Source organism: Podarcis gaigeae (assembly GCF_964106915.1).
Source record: "Podarcis gaigeae genome assembly, chromosome: 10".
In the NCBI taxonomy this organism is placed as follows: Eukaryota; Metazoa; Chordata; class Lepidosauria; order Squamata; family Lacertidae; genus Podarcis; species Podarcis gaigeae.
This window is the reverse complement of record NC_139686.1, coordinates 66,599,323-66,613,208: the sequence shown is the minus strand read 5'-3', so window position 1 is coordinate 66,613,208 and position 13,886 is coordinate 66,599,323. Positions and strand designations below refer to the sequence as shown.

At 39.4% G+C, this 13,886-nt stretch overlaps 1 protein-coding gene across 8 annotated transcripts in view; it reads left to right on the top strand.

Moving 5' to 3' along the window:
• The window catches only part of CPNE8 (copine 8), a 57,440-nt gene that overhangs the window by 31,325 nt on the left and 12,229 nt on the right, over positions 1 to 13,886 (top strand). For 6 of the 8 annotated variants that reach the window (XM_083701533.1, XM_083701532.1, XM_083701535.1 and 3 more), the window contains 6 exons: positions 841 to 944; positions 3,956 to 4,060; positions 7,592 to 7,633; positions 8,209 to 8,284; positions 11,493 to 11,546; positions 12,423 to 12,484. In XM_083701533.1, coding sequence (XP_083557659.1) covers positions 841 to 944; positions 3,956 to 4,060; positions 7,592 to 7,633; positions 8,209 to 8,284; positions 11,493 to 11,546; positions 12,423 to 12,484 — 443 coding nt within the window. Of the gene's footprint in view, positions 1 to 840; positions 945 to 3,955; positions 4,061 to 4,439; positions 4,565 to 7,591; positions 7,634 to 8,208; positions 8,285 to 11,492; positions 11,547 to 12,422; positions 12,485 to 13,886 lie in introns of those variants that run through there. The other 2 variants (XM_083701538.1, XM_083701539.1) reach the window with 2 other exon arrangements.

Genomic DNA, 13,886 nt, shown 5'->3' with positions numbered 1-13,886 from the left:
TTCCTTTATTAATTCTTTTGTTCCCTTTCTATTTATTTATTTCAGCAATTTATATACCATTTAAAGCTGTGGTTTCTAAGTGGTATTTTTTTCTGTTGCTACAGTTTTGTGGCATTTTATGCTATTGTATTTACAGTGGTACCTCAGGTTACATACACTTCAGGTTACATACACTTCAGGTTACAGACTCCGCAAACCCAGAAATAGTTCTTCAGGTTAAGAACTTTCCTTCAGGATGAGAACAGAAATCGGGCTCCGGCAGCGTGGCCGCAGCAGGAGGCCCCATTAGCTAAAGTGGTGCTTCAGGTTAAGTACGGTTTCAGGTTAAGAACGGACCTCTGGAACGAATTAAGTACTTAACCCGAAGTACCACTGTATTTTATATATTTTTTTAAATTAACTATTATTGGAGGTTGTCAAAGAGCAGAATGAAGAACAAATAAAGAATATTTCTTGTTGTAGAACTAATATGAATTCTAACATGATATTTGGGTAATTGCAGTGGGAGAAGGAACAAGAAATCCTTGCTATCTCTTAATTTGTAATTGAAATTTTGTTACAGTATAGCTTCAGAAGCCTAAAATTATGAATAATTTGATTAAAATATTTGCTATGATGTGTGTGACACAAATAATGACTCAAAATTCATGACTGTGTTCCCATCTTGGTAGCAAATGAAAAGAAAACCAAAAATTACTTTGTAGTGCCTCTTTTTTTTGGTTAGTAAAATGAAAGCAATGTAAACTTGATGCCTAATACTTATGCAGTTTTTAATCAGTGTAAATAGTATGCTTGGTATAAATTATATACTTAATTTGTATTATGCTCTTCTATTATTAGGATGCTGTACTGATGCAGTTTTGTGCTAACAAATTGGACAAGAAAGATTTCTTTGGGAAATCTGATCCCTTCCTGGTATTTTTTCGCAGCAATGAAGATGGCAGGTAGATACTCTTATTTTCTTCTATTAAACATGAAGTGTTGTAAGTTCTAGGGGGTGATCAGGGGATTTTGTGTATAGTGTATTAAAAGTTTCTCTTTCACAGTGCACTTGTCTTATTTTTTCTAGACGTACAAACCTCTAGCTTCAAAATACAACTCACAATTACACTGATGAGGAGAGAATGTGTATTTCCTCCATATGCCTGCTTCAATAGCTTTTTAAACAAACCAACAATATTTCATATTTATGCAATTTTTCAAATGTGGTCTTGCTCAAAAAAATATAAATCACTAACAGATGCTTATAATGAATAACAGTGATTTGGGTATCTAGGTTTCTTAGATAAGTCTAGTTTTCTTAACTTTTCAACTAAAAAAAATCCTGAACTGAGGGGAAAAAACAGCTGGAGTGGTTAAAAACCATATTTACAGTTTCAGCAGTCTTGTATCTTTAGAGTGCTGTTGATTAGAAATTGAAACAGTCCAGTGCTCTAGGGAACTCTTTGTGCAAGCACCTCTGTGCATTAAATATGCCTAAATTGCCTATTTTAGTGGGTTGGTACTGGAAGAATGAGTAAGATACTGGTTTCATGCAAGAGCAATCAACATATTGAAAAGGGTAAACTAGTAATCATTATATATTTGGACTTCCAAAATACTTTTGGCATAAGATGGTGAGCCAGTAATTGTTTATGGAAAAGGAGACAGAGTTACACAGAGTTCTCATGACAGAGGAAAGTAGGCAGTGCTCCCCATATCTGGTATGGGTCTGGTGCTATTTAATTTTTTTTTGTTAATGATCCAGAATTTTGGGTTTGTAATAAGGCAGATTAGTTTGCAGACAACATGCTTCAACATGCTAACAACACTATTTTCTGGAAGATTTTTGGTTACTTACTCATTTATAGCAGGGGTGGCTAACCTTTGGGTCTCTAGAGGTTGGACAACAATTCCCATCAGCCACAACATTTTTTGGGAGGGACAAATGTTAGCCACCCCTGACTTGCAGTCGTGGACAAATCACTTTTCTCTCTGCCTTGATAGTATCCAAGTATATATATAGTTGCTATACATCAGATGGCGGTGAGATGGAGAAAACTGTAAAAGAACCTATTGAAAGTTGCTTGTGGCAACACTGCTTTGTGACGGCATGTGCATCTTCATTTGCATCAGTTGGAATCCCTTCTCTGGTTGGGTATGATCTCATCTGGGGACAAGGCAGGAGAGAAAAGACTTGGTGTGTGCATCTTCATCTCCACTTGGGAATCTGCAATGATGAAAAACGAGACCAATCATATTTTCATCCCTCATGATTTACTATTGGCATCCATTTTGTCTGGAGTCATCATAGTAAGCCATAAGCCATGGTTTTCTGTGAAGGAGCAGCACACAAGTGCATGGTGCTGAATTGCTCCCCTTTTGTTCCTCCCTTGTAGAGCCAGAAGTGACAAATAGCAAGTCTTGGCTTAGTTGCAACGTGTGAACCAACACTCAGGGTTTGTTTCTGACCAAACTGTAATGTTAAACCAAGGTTTCTTCTTGGCTTACTGATCCTGGCAATTTGTTCAGGAAGACCCAGTCAGCTGTAACAAGGCCTATTCAAGATCATTTAACCCGATGTAGTTAGATACTACCTGGGACGCAGGTGGCGCTGTGGGTTAAAGCCTCAGCGCCTAGGACTTGCCGATTGAAAGGTCGGCGGTTCGAATCCCTGCGGCGGGGTGCGCTCCCGCTGCTCGGTCCCAGCGCCTGCCAACCTAGCAGTTCGAAAGCACCTCCGGGTGCAAGTAGATAAATAGGGACCGCTTACCAGCGGGAAGGTAAACGGCGTTTCCGTGTGCAGCTCTGGCAGCTTTGTCACGCTGGCCACGTGACCCGGAAGTGTCTCCGGACAGCGCTGGCCCCTGGCCTCTTAAGTGAGATGGGCGCACAACCCCAGAGTCTGTCAAGACTGGCCCGTACGGGCAGGGGTACCTTTACCTTTACCTTTTAGTTAGATACTTATACCCTTTAATCATCGTGTCGTGCTCATAATCACCGTGGTTTTTCCATAGTTTCATATGTGCTTATACGGGTGATATGGGATTCTACTCTTGGGCTAGTGATTGTGAGCACAGAACCAGAAATGGTGAGTTTTTGGTACCAGATCTAGGTGTTTGGGTCGGGTCACCAGTTGCCATTGGCTGGAACATATTTTCACTATTTAGAACAGGCTTCTCCTGTGGCTCTGCCCTTTGATTTCCAGCAGGGTGAGGGAAGAGGAAATCTGGGAACTTCAGTCCCCACAGACCATTGTGCATGGGAGTAGACAAGGCACCAGACATACCCCGAAATCCTTAACAGGCAGGTCTCTGAACATTGCAGAATGAGAAAGCAACAGACATACAAACCTTGGGGGCAGAGAGCATCATGTTAACCATTCCTGGTCTAGAAGCTTCTTATTGTTGTCGACAATTAAAATATTGATATTCTCTGTGTTTGGAAATATACCAGTATGAGAGAAGGTCAGTAAACAGCACCATAGCTGTTGCATCCTGGTGCAAAGGAGACCACTTGTCTTGAGGTTTTTGTTCTGTCTTCAGAGAGGTAGAAAAAAAATCCAGGCACCTCGTCCCTGCTTTAATCCTAAACGGCAACATCTAATGATCAAGAACTCTTGCTGCAAAACATTATAAGGGAAGGAGTCTGAATATTTTCTTCCTCACATATGAAGTGATACAACAGCCTCACCAAAGCCCCCTTCTCTGCTTGCCAGAGTTTATCCTCCACTTCCTGCTGCTACCCATCATGTGGGCTCCGTAAAAAGAAAAAGATGTGTGGTATAGCTATATGTGTAGATTAATTTGAAAGCTGTTCGCATGACTAAAAATGAAATAGTGTTCATTTTTTTAATAAAAAAACCATATAAATTACAGTGTATTCCCACTTGGTGGATTTGTTTTCAAAACTGTCAAGTGGACTATAAATACCTTTAGATAAGTATTAAAATAAGAAAAGCTTGTTTGTGTTTCAGCTTTACAATCTGCCACAAGACAGAAGTGATAAAGAATACATTAAATCCAGTTTGGCAGGCATTCAAGATATCTGTCAGAGCACTTTGCAATGGAGATTTTGACAGGTAAGAGTTAAACCCTTTGTCTTAAGTAAAGTTTTCAAAGATTGGAGGTTCCTCAATTTAGTTTAATCGTTTTAGAAGGCATAATATCAGCTCAAAACTTTAAGTAAATGTTAACATCACCATCATTCATTTAGTTAAGTGTTCATATCTAAGAGGTACATGGGGTACTATAGTATTTTCAGTATACTAATAGGTACTACTCCCCACAGATGATTGACAAGCAGATAAAAAGCAAACTCTCTGGAAACATGGAGCCACTGTTGCTAGTGCACTAAGAAACTAGTTACTGCTCTTTGTCACTGCAAAGCAAATACTGATGATACTGCTTTTCTCAAGAAAAAATCTTTTTGTTAAAGGTTCCTGGAGGTGTCCTCTTACTCAGAATTTATGGGATAAAAACCAGCCAACAAAGCAACTAACAGAATGTGCTGGTGCTTCCTTCCTTCTTTTTCATAAGTAGCAGTCATCACATGAACATCTAGTGAAACAGAAATGGATGGAAAGGTATCTTCCCCATCTTGGTTACTTCATTCAGTTGTTTTTATAAGTCAGATCACTGAGGTGCTTACAGACATTGCTGAGGCCATCTCTGCCTCAGCTGATCCACCTCGTCTTCTGTCTTTTTTACCTTATGGGCCACATAAGAAACTGAGTGGAAGGCAGACGTTTTATAGCAGTCCGATAAGGTTATATCATAACCCAGGCAAATCAAGGCATTCAGAACTAAGCAAACTAAGGAGAATCAGCAGTGGCACTTCTCAGAATGAGTTTCATGCTTGAGTTCTAGAAAACCTAATAGCATTCACCTTCTTTCCTTCATTTACAAAGGAAAGCCCACCCCCTTTCAAATTAGAGGGAGATTAGTCATACCAAACTTCAGAACTTTAATGATATAAATTCCCTCTAAGAAATAAATATTTACAAGACAACTTAAATACTTTAGAAAATAACCTTGCTTAATTATCTGACCTCAATATTTGCTTGAAATGGAAATGAAATAGATGCAATTAGGTTAGACATAACTGTTGAAAAGATTGCACCTTTAGTATTCCAAAACCTTCCAGCGGGGCCAATCTGTTTGAAGGCAAATTCCTTCCCAGCTCTGAATATGGCAACCATTAAAGAACCACAGCAAGGCTAGTAATCACATAACCTAGAAAAAGAAATTGTAATATAAAAGAAGCCCCAAAGCATGAATATTGAGTCCCAGGAGGCATGCCTGTTCCACTCTGAAGCCCTGCCCCCATGGACTGGCCTGATTGGCCAGAATTCAAAATTGGGACTGGTGGGAACTCCCGCACTGAGATTTCCCAACTGCTGGCTGCCCACCCCAGGACTCGATAAGCGGCCATTGTAAACATAGTTTGTGCCTGAAAACCCCTGAGCTAACTTATGACAAATGTTTATGACTCCACATGATGCTTTGCTACTTAAGAAATTTATATATACAAGTTAATACCCTCATTTGACTTGGGACTGAGCAGAAAGTCAAAACAGTGTCTAAAATAATTGATTTCTGTGGTTCACAAGGAATTCGGTGAATCTTCAGGAAAAGCACCTTTTCCAATAAGACCACCACAGGACTAGAATAGGCTGCAACTTCTGCTGAAGAGACCTGCAAAGCTGTTGCTGGAATCTTCATACAGCATTATTAGCATTTTAAGAGAGATGTAATTTTTATTAACAATTCTCATCTGTAATCCAGAAGCATACACACCCGGGAATGCCATATTTTCCATCCTTTGTTTGGCTGTTGGTATATTCTACCCTTTCATTGACTGGAGATTTTGCTGTGGCAAGGAATTTGCTCCTGGGAAAAAAAAGTATTTCTCTGAGAGTAGATCCAAGAATCCACATGTTTCCTATTACATTTTTCTTGTACTGTGCTCTTTAAGAATACCTTTCTCCTAGTTATTAGGTACACTAGCAGCAGTACTTATATCTTATTGCTACATCTGCCTGTCAGTCACCCATGGAATGAGTAGTTGTTAATTTGGATAACTGGACCTACCCTCATAGAAATGTATAGCTAGGGAAAAATCTAAATATGCTGCACTTGCTGTGACAACTTGATTTAGTACTTATTTGTTCTCGAATACAGCCTCCTTAAAGTGCCATTTCCTTACAATTGGAATATGACAAATAATTGTGCCTCTTTAATCTAGATCTTAATACAGTCTGTCCCAACTGTTCTACACTTATGATGGTTTGGTTCCATGTCCTTCAGATATCTCTGTACCTCAAACAAAATTCCTTGAGATGTCCTGAGATACAGGGCTTCCATGAATTAGAAAAAGCTGTTACTGTCAGAAGAAAATGCATAAGACAGTAATTCAGTAATAGCCATGAGTCATTTACCATTGACAAGAATAGATATTTCAGAGCAAAACTATAATGCTTAGGAACATAAGTTGCCTTTTACAAAGTCATTCCACTGGTTTATCTACCTCAGTACTGTCTGCTCTGACTGGCAGTGCTCACCCACTAACAGGACGAGGGTGGGCTGTGGTCTAAACCACTGAGCCTCTTGGGCTTGCTGATCGGAAGGTCAGCAGTTCGAATCTGCGTGATGGGGTGTGCTCCCGTTGCTCTGTCCCAGCTCCTGCCAACCTAGTAGTTTGAAAGCACGTCAGTGCAAGTAGATAAATAGGTACCACTGCAGCAGGAAGGTAAACAGTGTTTCTGTTCATTCTGGCACTTGTCAAGGTGTCCCATTGTGCCAGAAGCAATTTAGTCATGCTGGCCACATGACCTGGAAATCTGTCTGTGGACAAATGCCGACTTCCTTGACCTGAAAGCAAGATGAGTGCCACAACCCCATAGTCGCCTTTGACTGGACTCAAGCCTCCAGGGGTTATTTACCCACTTACCTTTTGCTCTTCAGAGATGCCAGCTAGAATTGTTTCCCAGTCCCACCTCAGGATACTGTGGATTCAATTTGTGAATTTGGGCTTACAAAAGATTTGTTCCATCATGGAGTTATGGCCAGTTGAATTTGCAGTGAAAGTTGTTCCAAATCCTTGGTGTTTATTCTCATTTCCTTGTTTAATGTTTATATATTCAGTGATTATCGTGATCTGTATTATCTTGTTAACTGTGGAGGAGCAAGGATTCACCATTGTGGCACCAGCACTACAGAACTTCCTTTCCCAGGAATATGCTAGGTTATTCACCTTGCACACTTTTCACAATAAAACCTACCCATGCATTGCTGGGACCTGTTGAGTATAGTGGTTAATTTTTAAATGAATTTTTATTATTGAGGCTTTTAGATGTTATGGTGTGTTGCCTTGAGCACCTATCTGTTAGAAATGCAGCCGGAAATGCTTACAAATAAATTGTATTCTCCTTTGTTTTAATCACTTTTTTTTTTTTTTTACAAAAAAAGGCATAATCGTGATTATCAATTTAATAATTAGATATGGAAATGAAAAAATACAAGTAGTAAAGTACATTACTCATTTATTTCTGTTGACAAGTTTTTTAGCATATGTGTATAGCTTTTTCTGTGTTTTATTTGTTTCTCTTCAGAACAATTAAGATTGAAGTATACGACTGGGATAGAGATGGAAGGTAATTTTTTTATTGCACAGCATTAATTGTTCAAAAGGAATTGTATGGCATACGTACTCCTAGACTATTTGGGCAGCTTTTGGAGTTTTATACCAGTTATTCCTGTGCTTAAAAGCTTTCATGTAGGAATGTGTGTGCTTGCAGGAAATAACATGAGTCTACTGAGCCACTCCCTTATGTACACATGGTTATTTTGCAATCTGATGTATACCAAACCCCTTCATTATGCATTTTGACATGGGAGAGGGTTTTTAAAATGCTTTTAACTCCACTTTGTGAAAAAATAACAATGCACATTTTGTGGCGAAATGATATGTAATCATGTAGATAATGAACCAGATAAGAAATATTTCCTAATGCTTGGGTTTGGTTGATAACAGGAGCCTATTAGTGAATTTCATGGAGCAATGAAAAACCTTCAAATATAAAACAGAGTGCCAAATTGTGGGGCGTTAGACAAATTCCTAAAATGCCTCTTGTACTGGGAAGTGTTCGCTAGCATTTTGTTCACACCTTGACCTACAATAATACAGCTTATCCGCTAATCTGAATTTTTGTTTGTTTTTGTTTCCTAGTCATGACTTCATTGGAGAATTCACAACAAGTTATAGGGAGCTATCTAGAGGACAGTCGCAGTTTAATGTCTATGAGGTAACAGTAGATTTTTTTTAATCCTCAAGTACAGGTAATAAACATCATGAATTGTCTATGTGCCCTTTTTGTAATATGGGCCAGCACTATAAAGTTTAACCACCTATCTTTTAGTAATAAAAAGCAGAAAATCTGGACAAAAGCCATAAGTCCTAGTGTGCGTACACACTTTCTAGAAATGCAGTCAATATATTTGTGGGTTCATTTTAAAAAGATAAACACCATTTTATGATATAACTTGAGTTTTCAACATCGTTATTGAACCTGTATACGTCATGCAAAGGATAGCTCCCTTGGTAGAGGATGAAACTCTTAATCTTAGGAACATGGATTCGAGCCCAACATTCCTTTCTGTTGTTGTTTTTTTAATTATTTCCACTGCTTTCTGTTCAATAGCTCAGGTACAAAAGTCAGCCTAGTTGAAAGGAATTGGGGGAGAGATGCTCTTTCCACCCCTGTCACCTCTACTTCCCACTCCCTCCCCACTTCCAAAGGGAGAAAAAGGAAGGGACATTAGTAGTAAGTTAAAAGTGAAATACCTGGTCAATAGGAATGTCTAAAGGTTGAGAGAGACTGAATTATATGAGGTGTAGCTAAGGAAAGAGGATGGAGGTGTGAAATAGATGTACCGCTCTATAAGACACACCAGACCACAAGTTTTTGGAGGAGGAAAATAAGAAAAAAAATATTCTGAATCCCAGAAGCCAGAACAGCAAGAGGGATCGCTGCGCAGCGAAAGCAGCGATCCCTCTTGCTGTTCTGGCTTCTGGGATAGCTGCACAGCCTGCATTCACTCCATAAGACGCACACACATTTCCCTTACTTTTTAGGAGGGAAAAAGTGAGTCTTATAGAGCAAAAAAATACGGTAATTGGTATCAGAGGAACTCTGACCTCTGAAAAGTGTATTTTTAAAATTAAGAAAAGAGCAAAGTGCAATGATGTAAAAATAAGTAAATTTTCAATAGGTGGCAGGCCATCACATGGGTGTTTATTTGCTAGCTTTCATCAAGGCAGGAAATGTTTAGAGTGGAGTTCGGCTCCTTCCTGCCCTCATTTAGTCTGTTTTTCTGTGTCGTCCAGGGTGGACCTATTCAGCTCAGCTTAGCTTAGTTTAGCTTTCTGTATTCTGTGGACCTTGCTTTGTAAGTTGTGTGAGTCAATGCAAAAAGAAGAGATGGTAAATGATAATGTTTATAGGCAAAAATTGAAAGATTGCAGAGTGAAAAATAGATTCAAGAAGATACAGATGGGATAAAGGAAGATCAACAAAAATTATATTACAGTAATCAAGCCTTGATGAAGTAAAAGAATAAGCAAGCAGTTTAGCAGTATCATTAGAGATAAAATAACATATTTTAAAAGTGTTAACCAGTTGATGACATGATACTGAAACTGCCTAGATCTGCAACCGAAATAGTTAAGTGTCTATTTTAAAAAATCACATCCAGTTTCTGGTGTGTGAAGGAGGAGATAGAAACTCTACTAAGAGTTAAAGGAACCAAATAAGAAGCTGAAGGAAGAAACTTAAGAAAATCAATCTCCCAAGAAATTCAACTGAAGAAAGTGAGAAATCATCCAAAAAGAACTAAAGGAAGACATGCAGTGAGATGAGTAATTGAAGATGAGGTAGAATCCGGAACTGAAAAATATAACTCTAAATCACTAACTTGAAAATGAAAATAGCAAAAGAATGCAAAGAGAGGTTGAGAGAGCATCAGAATAAGGGTTTCAGTTTAGAAAGCAGAGTACATACAGTAAATGGATAGAAGACATGAAGCAGAAAAAGACATATCAAGAGCAGTTAGAGTGATAAGGAAGTAAAATGAAATATCAGAATTTAGGAAACCAAGTTTATACAAATATTGCAAAATAATAGTATGGTATCAAAAGTAAAGGAAAAATATGATCACAAGCAAACTGAAAATTTTGTGACGTTTTTCAGATGGTAAAAGAAAATCATTAATAGAAATTAAAGCAAGGATAGGTTAAAGGATTGGTTAAAATCCAAAAAGCACATTAGAAGATATGAATTCTAAACAGTGTGCAAGTACAGCCAGCTTCAAGAGTTTAGAAACAAAGGGTGGCAGTTATGCTAGATAGAGAAGGAAGTCTCAACAAGAGACATAACCACAGATGACTTCCTCAAAAAGAAAAACTCCAGACATCAAAGAGAATATGAAAACATACAGTGAGAAGAGCAATATAGGGGAGCCATACTAAATGCAGTGCCCCCCAACTCCTGTTATCCCTGACCATTGATCATGCTGGTCAGTGCTGATGGGAGTTGTATTCCAAAACATCTAGGGAGAACACCAACTTAGGACAGGAGGTGTCCAGGGTAGGGAATCTTCTGGGGGGATAACACCTGATGGGATTTACAGTGATCCATAGCTGCCAGCAAAGAAGCAGCAGATGGGGTTCAAGATCTCTTGGGAATGTGAATTTAAGGAACAGTAAACCGAGGAAGCTATTCAACTCTTACAATTTTAAGCAATGGCAAGAGTAGCTTAGAACGATGGGTGTATTTCATTTTCTATCTGCCCTCCCAGCCACTTCCATCTTCTACCCACCAGACTGGAAGACAACTGTGCAGAACTTATCTATTCCCTGATATCAAAGCCGACATAAATCCAAACTGAGCTCCCCTTATGCTTTGCCTCCCTGCAAGCCTCACTCATTTCTTCCTGCATGCCCCTAGACGGGAACAAGGCTTCCTTTGAATGTTTCTTTCCCTGCCACCCGTAAGATTGATTCCAGTGACAAGAACTGGTGGGACGCTGTATTTTTTATTCAATCCAGTGAAGGGCTTTTTAGCTCAGCTAGTGGAATGACTGCCTCTGTTACAAGTTAGTGAGGAAGATGGGGGTAATGGAAAACAGGGAGCATTCCTTATAAAATCTTTTAGTATCAGTTTGCCCTGATGTAAACATTAATGTGAGCAGCAGCAAAATGCATCTCAGGGGTCCTTGCTAGGGTCATACACATCTCCCTGTCAAATGGGTTATGCTGGGTTAGGGAGGTGTTTGAAATGTGCGTGTAGGAAAGATGGAGTTCATTCATTCATTCATTCAGCCTTTATAGGCATAATGAAGGTGGAGTTTAGAAGCAGGGAGCGTGGCAGAGTTCAAAAAATGTGAGTCTTAAAAATATAAAGAGATCTGTGTTGACAAGCAGAAAAGTTAACGTGCCTGCATTTTCTTTTCTAGGTTATAAACCCAAAGAAAAGGGCAAAAAAGAAAAAATATGTTAATTCAGGAACAGTTAAGTAAATCATTTCTTCATTATTGTTTTTCTATCCTTCCCAGCACATATTGAAGTGAGATATATCTAAGTAAGCGTTATCTGGGCAAGAAGTTCTCTAAATAAGATAGGTGTTGTATTATGAGAAGAGCTTGCTTTTTTTGTTATCAAACTATAGATGAGCTGGTTCATTTTCTATCGAAAATGCGCCTTCCCTGGGAATTAAATAGCCAGTGTTAAAGTTCACAGGTGAGTGCTTGAAGCTCCCGGACTGAATAGTGTTGGTTTAACTGAAGCTGATTGTGTCTTCTGAACACTTTAGAAGTGAAGTGTAAATGGTTGTTACTTTGTTGAAACATGGAGAGATTGTTTTTCCTGGCTAAAGACTAAGAGCAAGAAGGTCATGGCATGTTTTGCTTTGTTCACAGAGCAAAAGGTATAGCCAAAGAATTCTTAATTTGGCTTTGGTAATAATTTTGACCAGACTCGGTGACGCTTTAAAAAAGTAATTCATGGAATGATCCAGCCAGTCTCTGAATGCATAGATACATGTGCACAGCTCAGTGTGTATATATGAATAGTTTGGCTCTTATAAGAGGGTTGGTAGGGGAGGTGAATGGGTGGAAGGGAATCTGCCAAGTGGAACAGCTTGTATATAAAGAAGTGGGAAGAGAAGTTACGGTGGAGACTCATAGATATTGTGAGTGCTGGGGTGAGAGAAGTGTGTGGAGTGGGGTTGGGGTTACCAATACATGTCATTTCCACATAAAACCATCTTTGCTTCAGTTTATTGGATAAGTTTAAAAATAATTCTAAAATACAGTACAGAAACTTCTATATTTGTGGCTGTCTTGAAGGTTGATGTTTATTACTTGTTCTGTGTCACTTGCTCTCAGGTAACATTACTTTCCTTCCTAGTGGAAACCGAAGTTTCATTTCTTGATTATATTAAAGGCGGGTAAGTGATTCATTTATAATACTGGTATCACAAAGGTTTTAAATTTCTTTATTTGCAATTATTTGTATCCCACCTTTCATTGAAAATTCCAAATTCATTACAAATCATTCCAAGGCAGCTTACAAGTGCCGTTAAGTTACATATTTTTAAAACATAGTAAATAACATTATTCTACTATTACTGCTCTTCTCACAGGCAGTTGATGGTAGATCACGCTATGCAGGGGGAGGGGAAAGTCCGGCAAGAGCAGAACCGCCCTCTCCTGTGAATTGATATGGCTGAGCTGGCCTTCGGTTGAAAGGCAATAGCACATGATTCTTAGGCATTTCAATAGAGCTGTTTGTCACAGCTTGGGTAGAAACGTCACTGGGTAGAATAAAAGATAAGGGGGACCCTCGTAATGAGTCCTGAGAAGCCGCACCAGTTCTCAGTGGGCAAAGCGTGGTGCCACTCCTCTCAGGTTACCAGCCAGATTCCAGTCACATGGTCTGCAGTGTATCCACCCCCATTATTCAGCCCAGACACTGAGGTCCAGTGCCGAGGGCCGCCTGGCTGTTCCCTCAACTGTGAGAAGCCCAAGTTACAGGAAACCAAGCAGAGGGCCTTCTTGCTGGTGGCACCCGCCCTGTGGAACGCCCTCCCACTAGATGTCAAAGAGGAAAACAACTACCAGACTTTTAGAAGACATCTGAAGGCATCCCTGCTTAGGGAAGTTTTTAATGTTTGATGCATTATTGTATTTTAATATTTTGGGGAAGCCCAGCCAGATGGGCACGGTATAAATATATTATTATTGTTGTTGTTGTTGTTGTTGTTGTTGTTGTTGTTGTTGTTGTTATCATTATTATTATCATTAATCTAGTCAGCTGCCATGGCATTCCCCGGCAGACATACTGGGGGTGGTATTTCAAGCTTCACATTGGAAGTCTTCTGGGTTTACAGATCCTGACCTAATTCCATACCAACCCTGCATACCTTCCTGTAGCCAATAAAGAGTTGTCCCCTGTTTTCACCTACACGGGTGTCTTGTGTTTTATATACCCCGGACACACTTTGCCTGGAAGGAGGGGGAGGCCTTCACAATTCACCTACCACGCATATGGCAGCCATGCAGATGGCAGCATCTGATCAGGATTGAGGCCATGGTACATGAGAAGGGGAGAAACACCCCCCCGGTAGCATAGTACCAACAAAAGTTGCTCCCAGAGCTTCTGTTTGCCATGGGTGGAAAGCTTCTGGTGGAACCAAATAGTCATGTTAATCAGGAGTGGGGCAGAAGGACATAGTGCGTTTGGTGGCCCACACACCTGCGATTTAACAAGAAGAAGAAAACCAGACAAGAAAAATAATACATTTCACGTAATATCTAGTTTGATCCTTAGCTGTTAATAATAAAGGTATT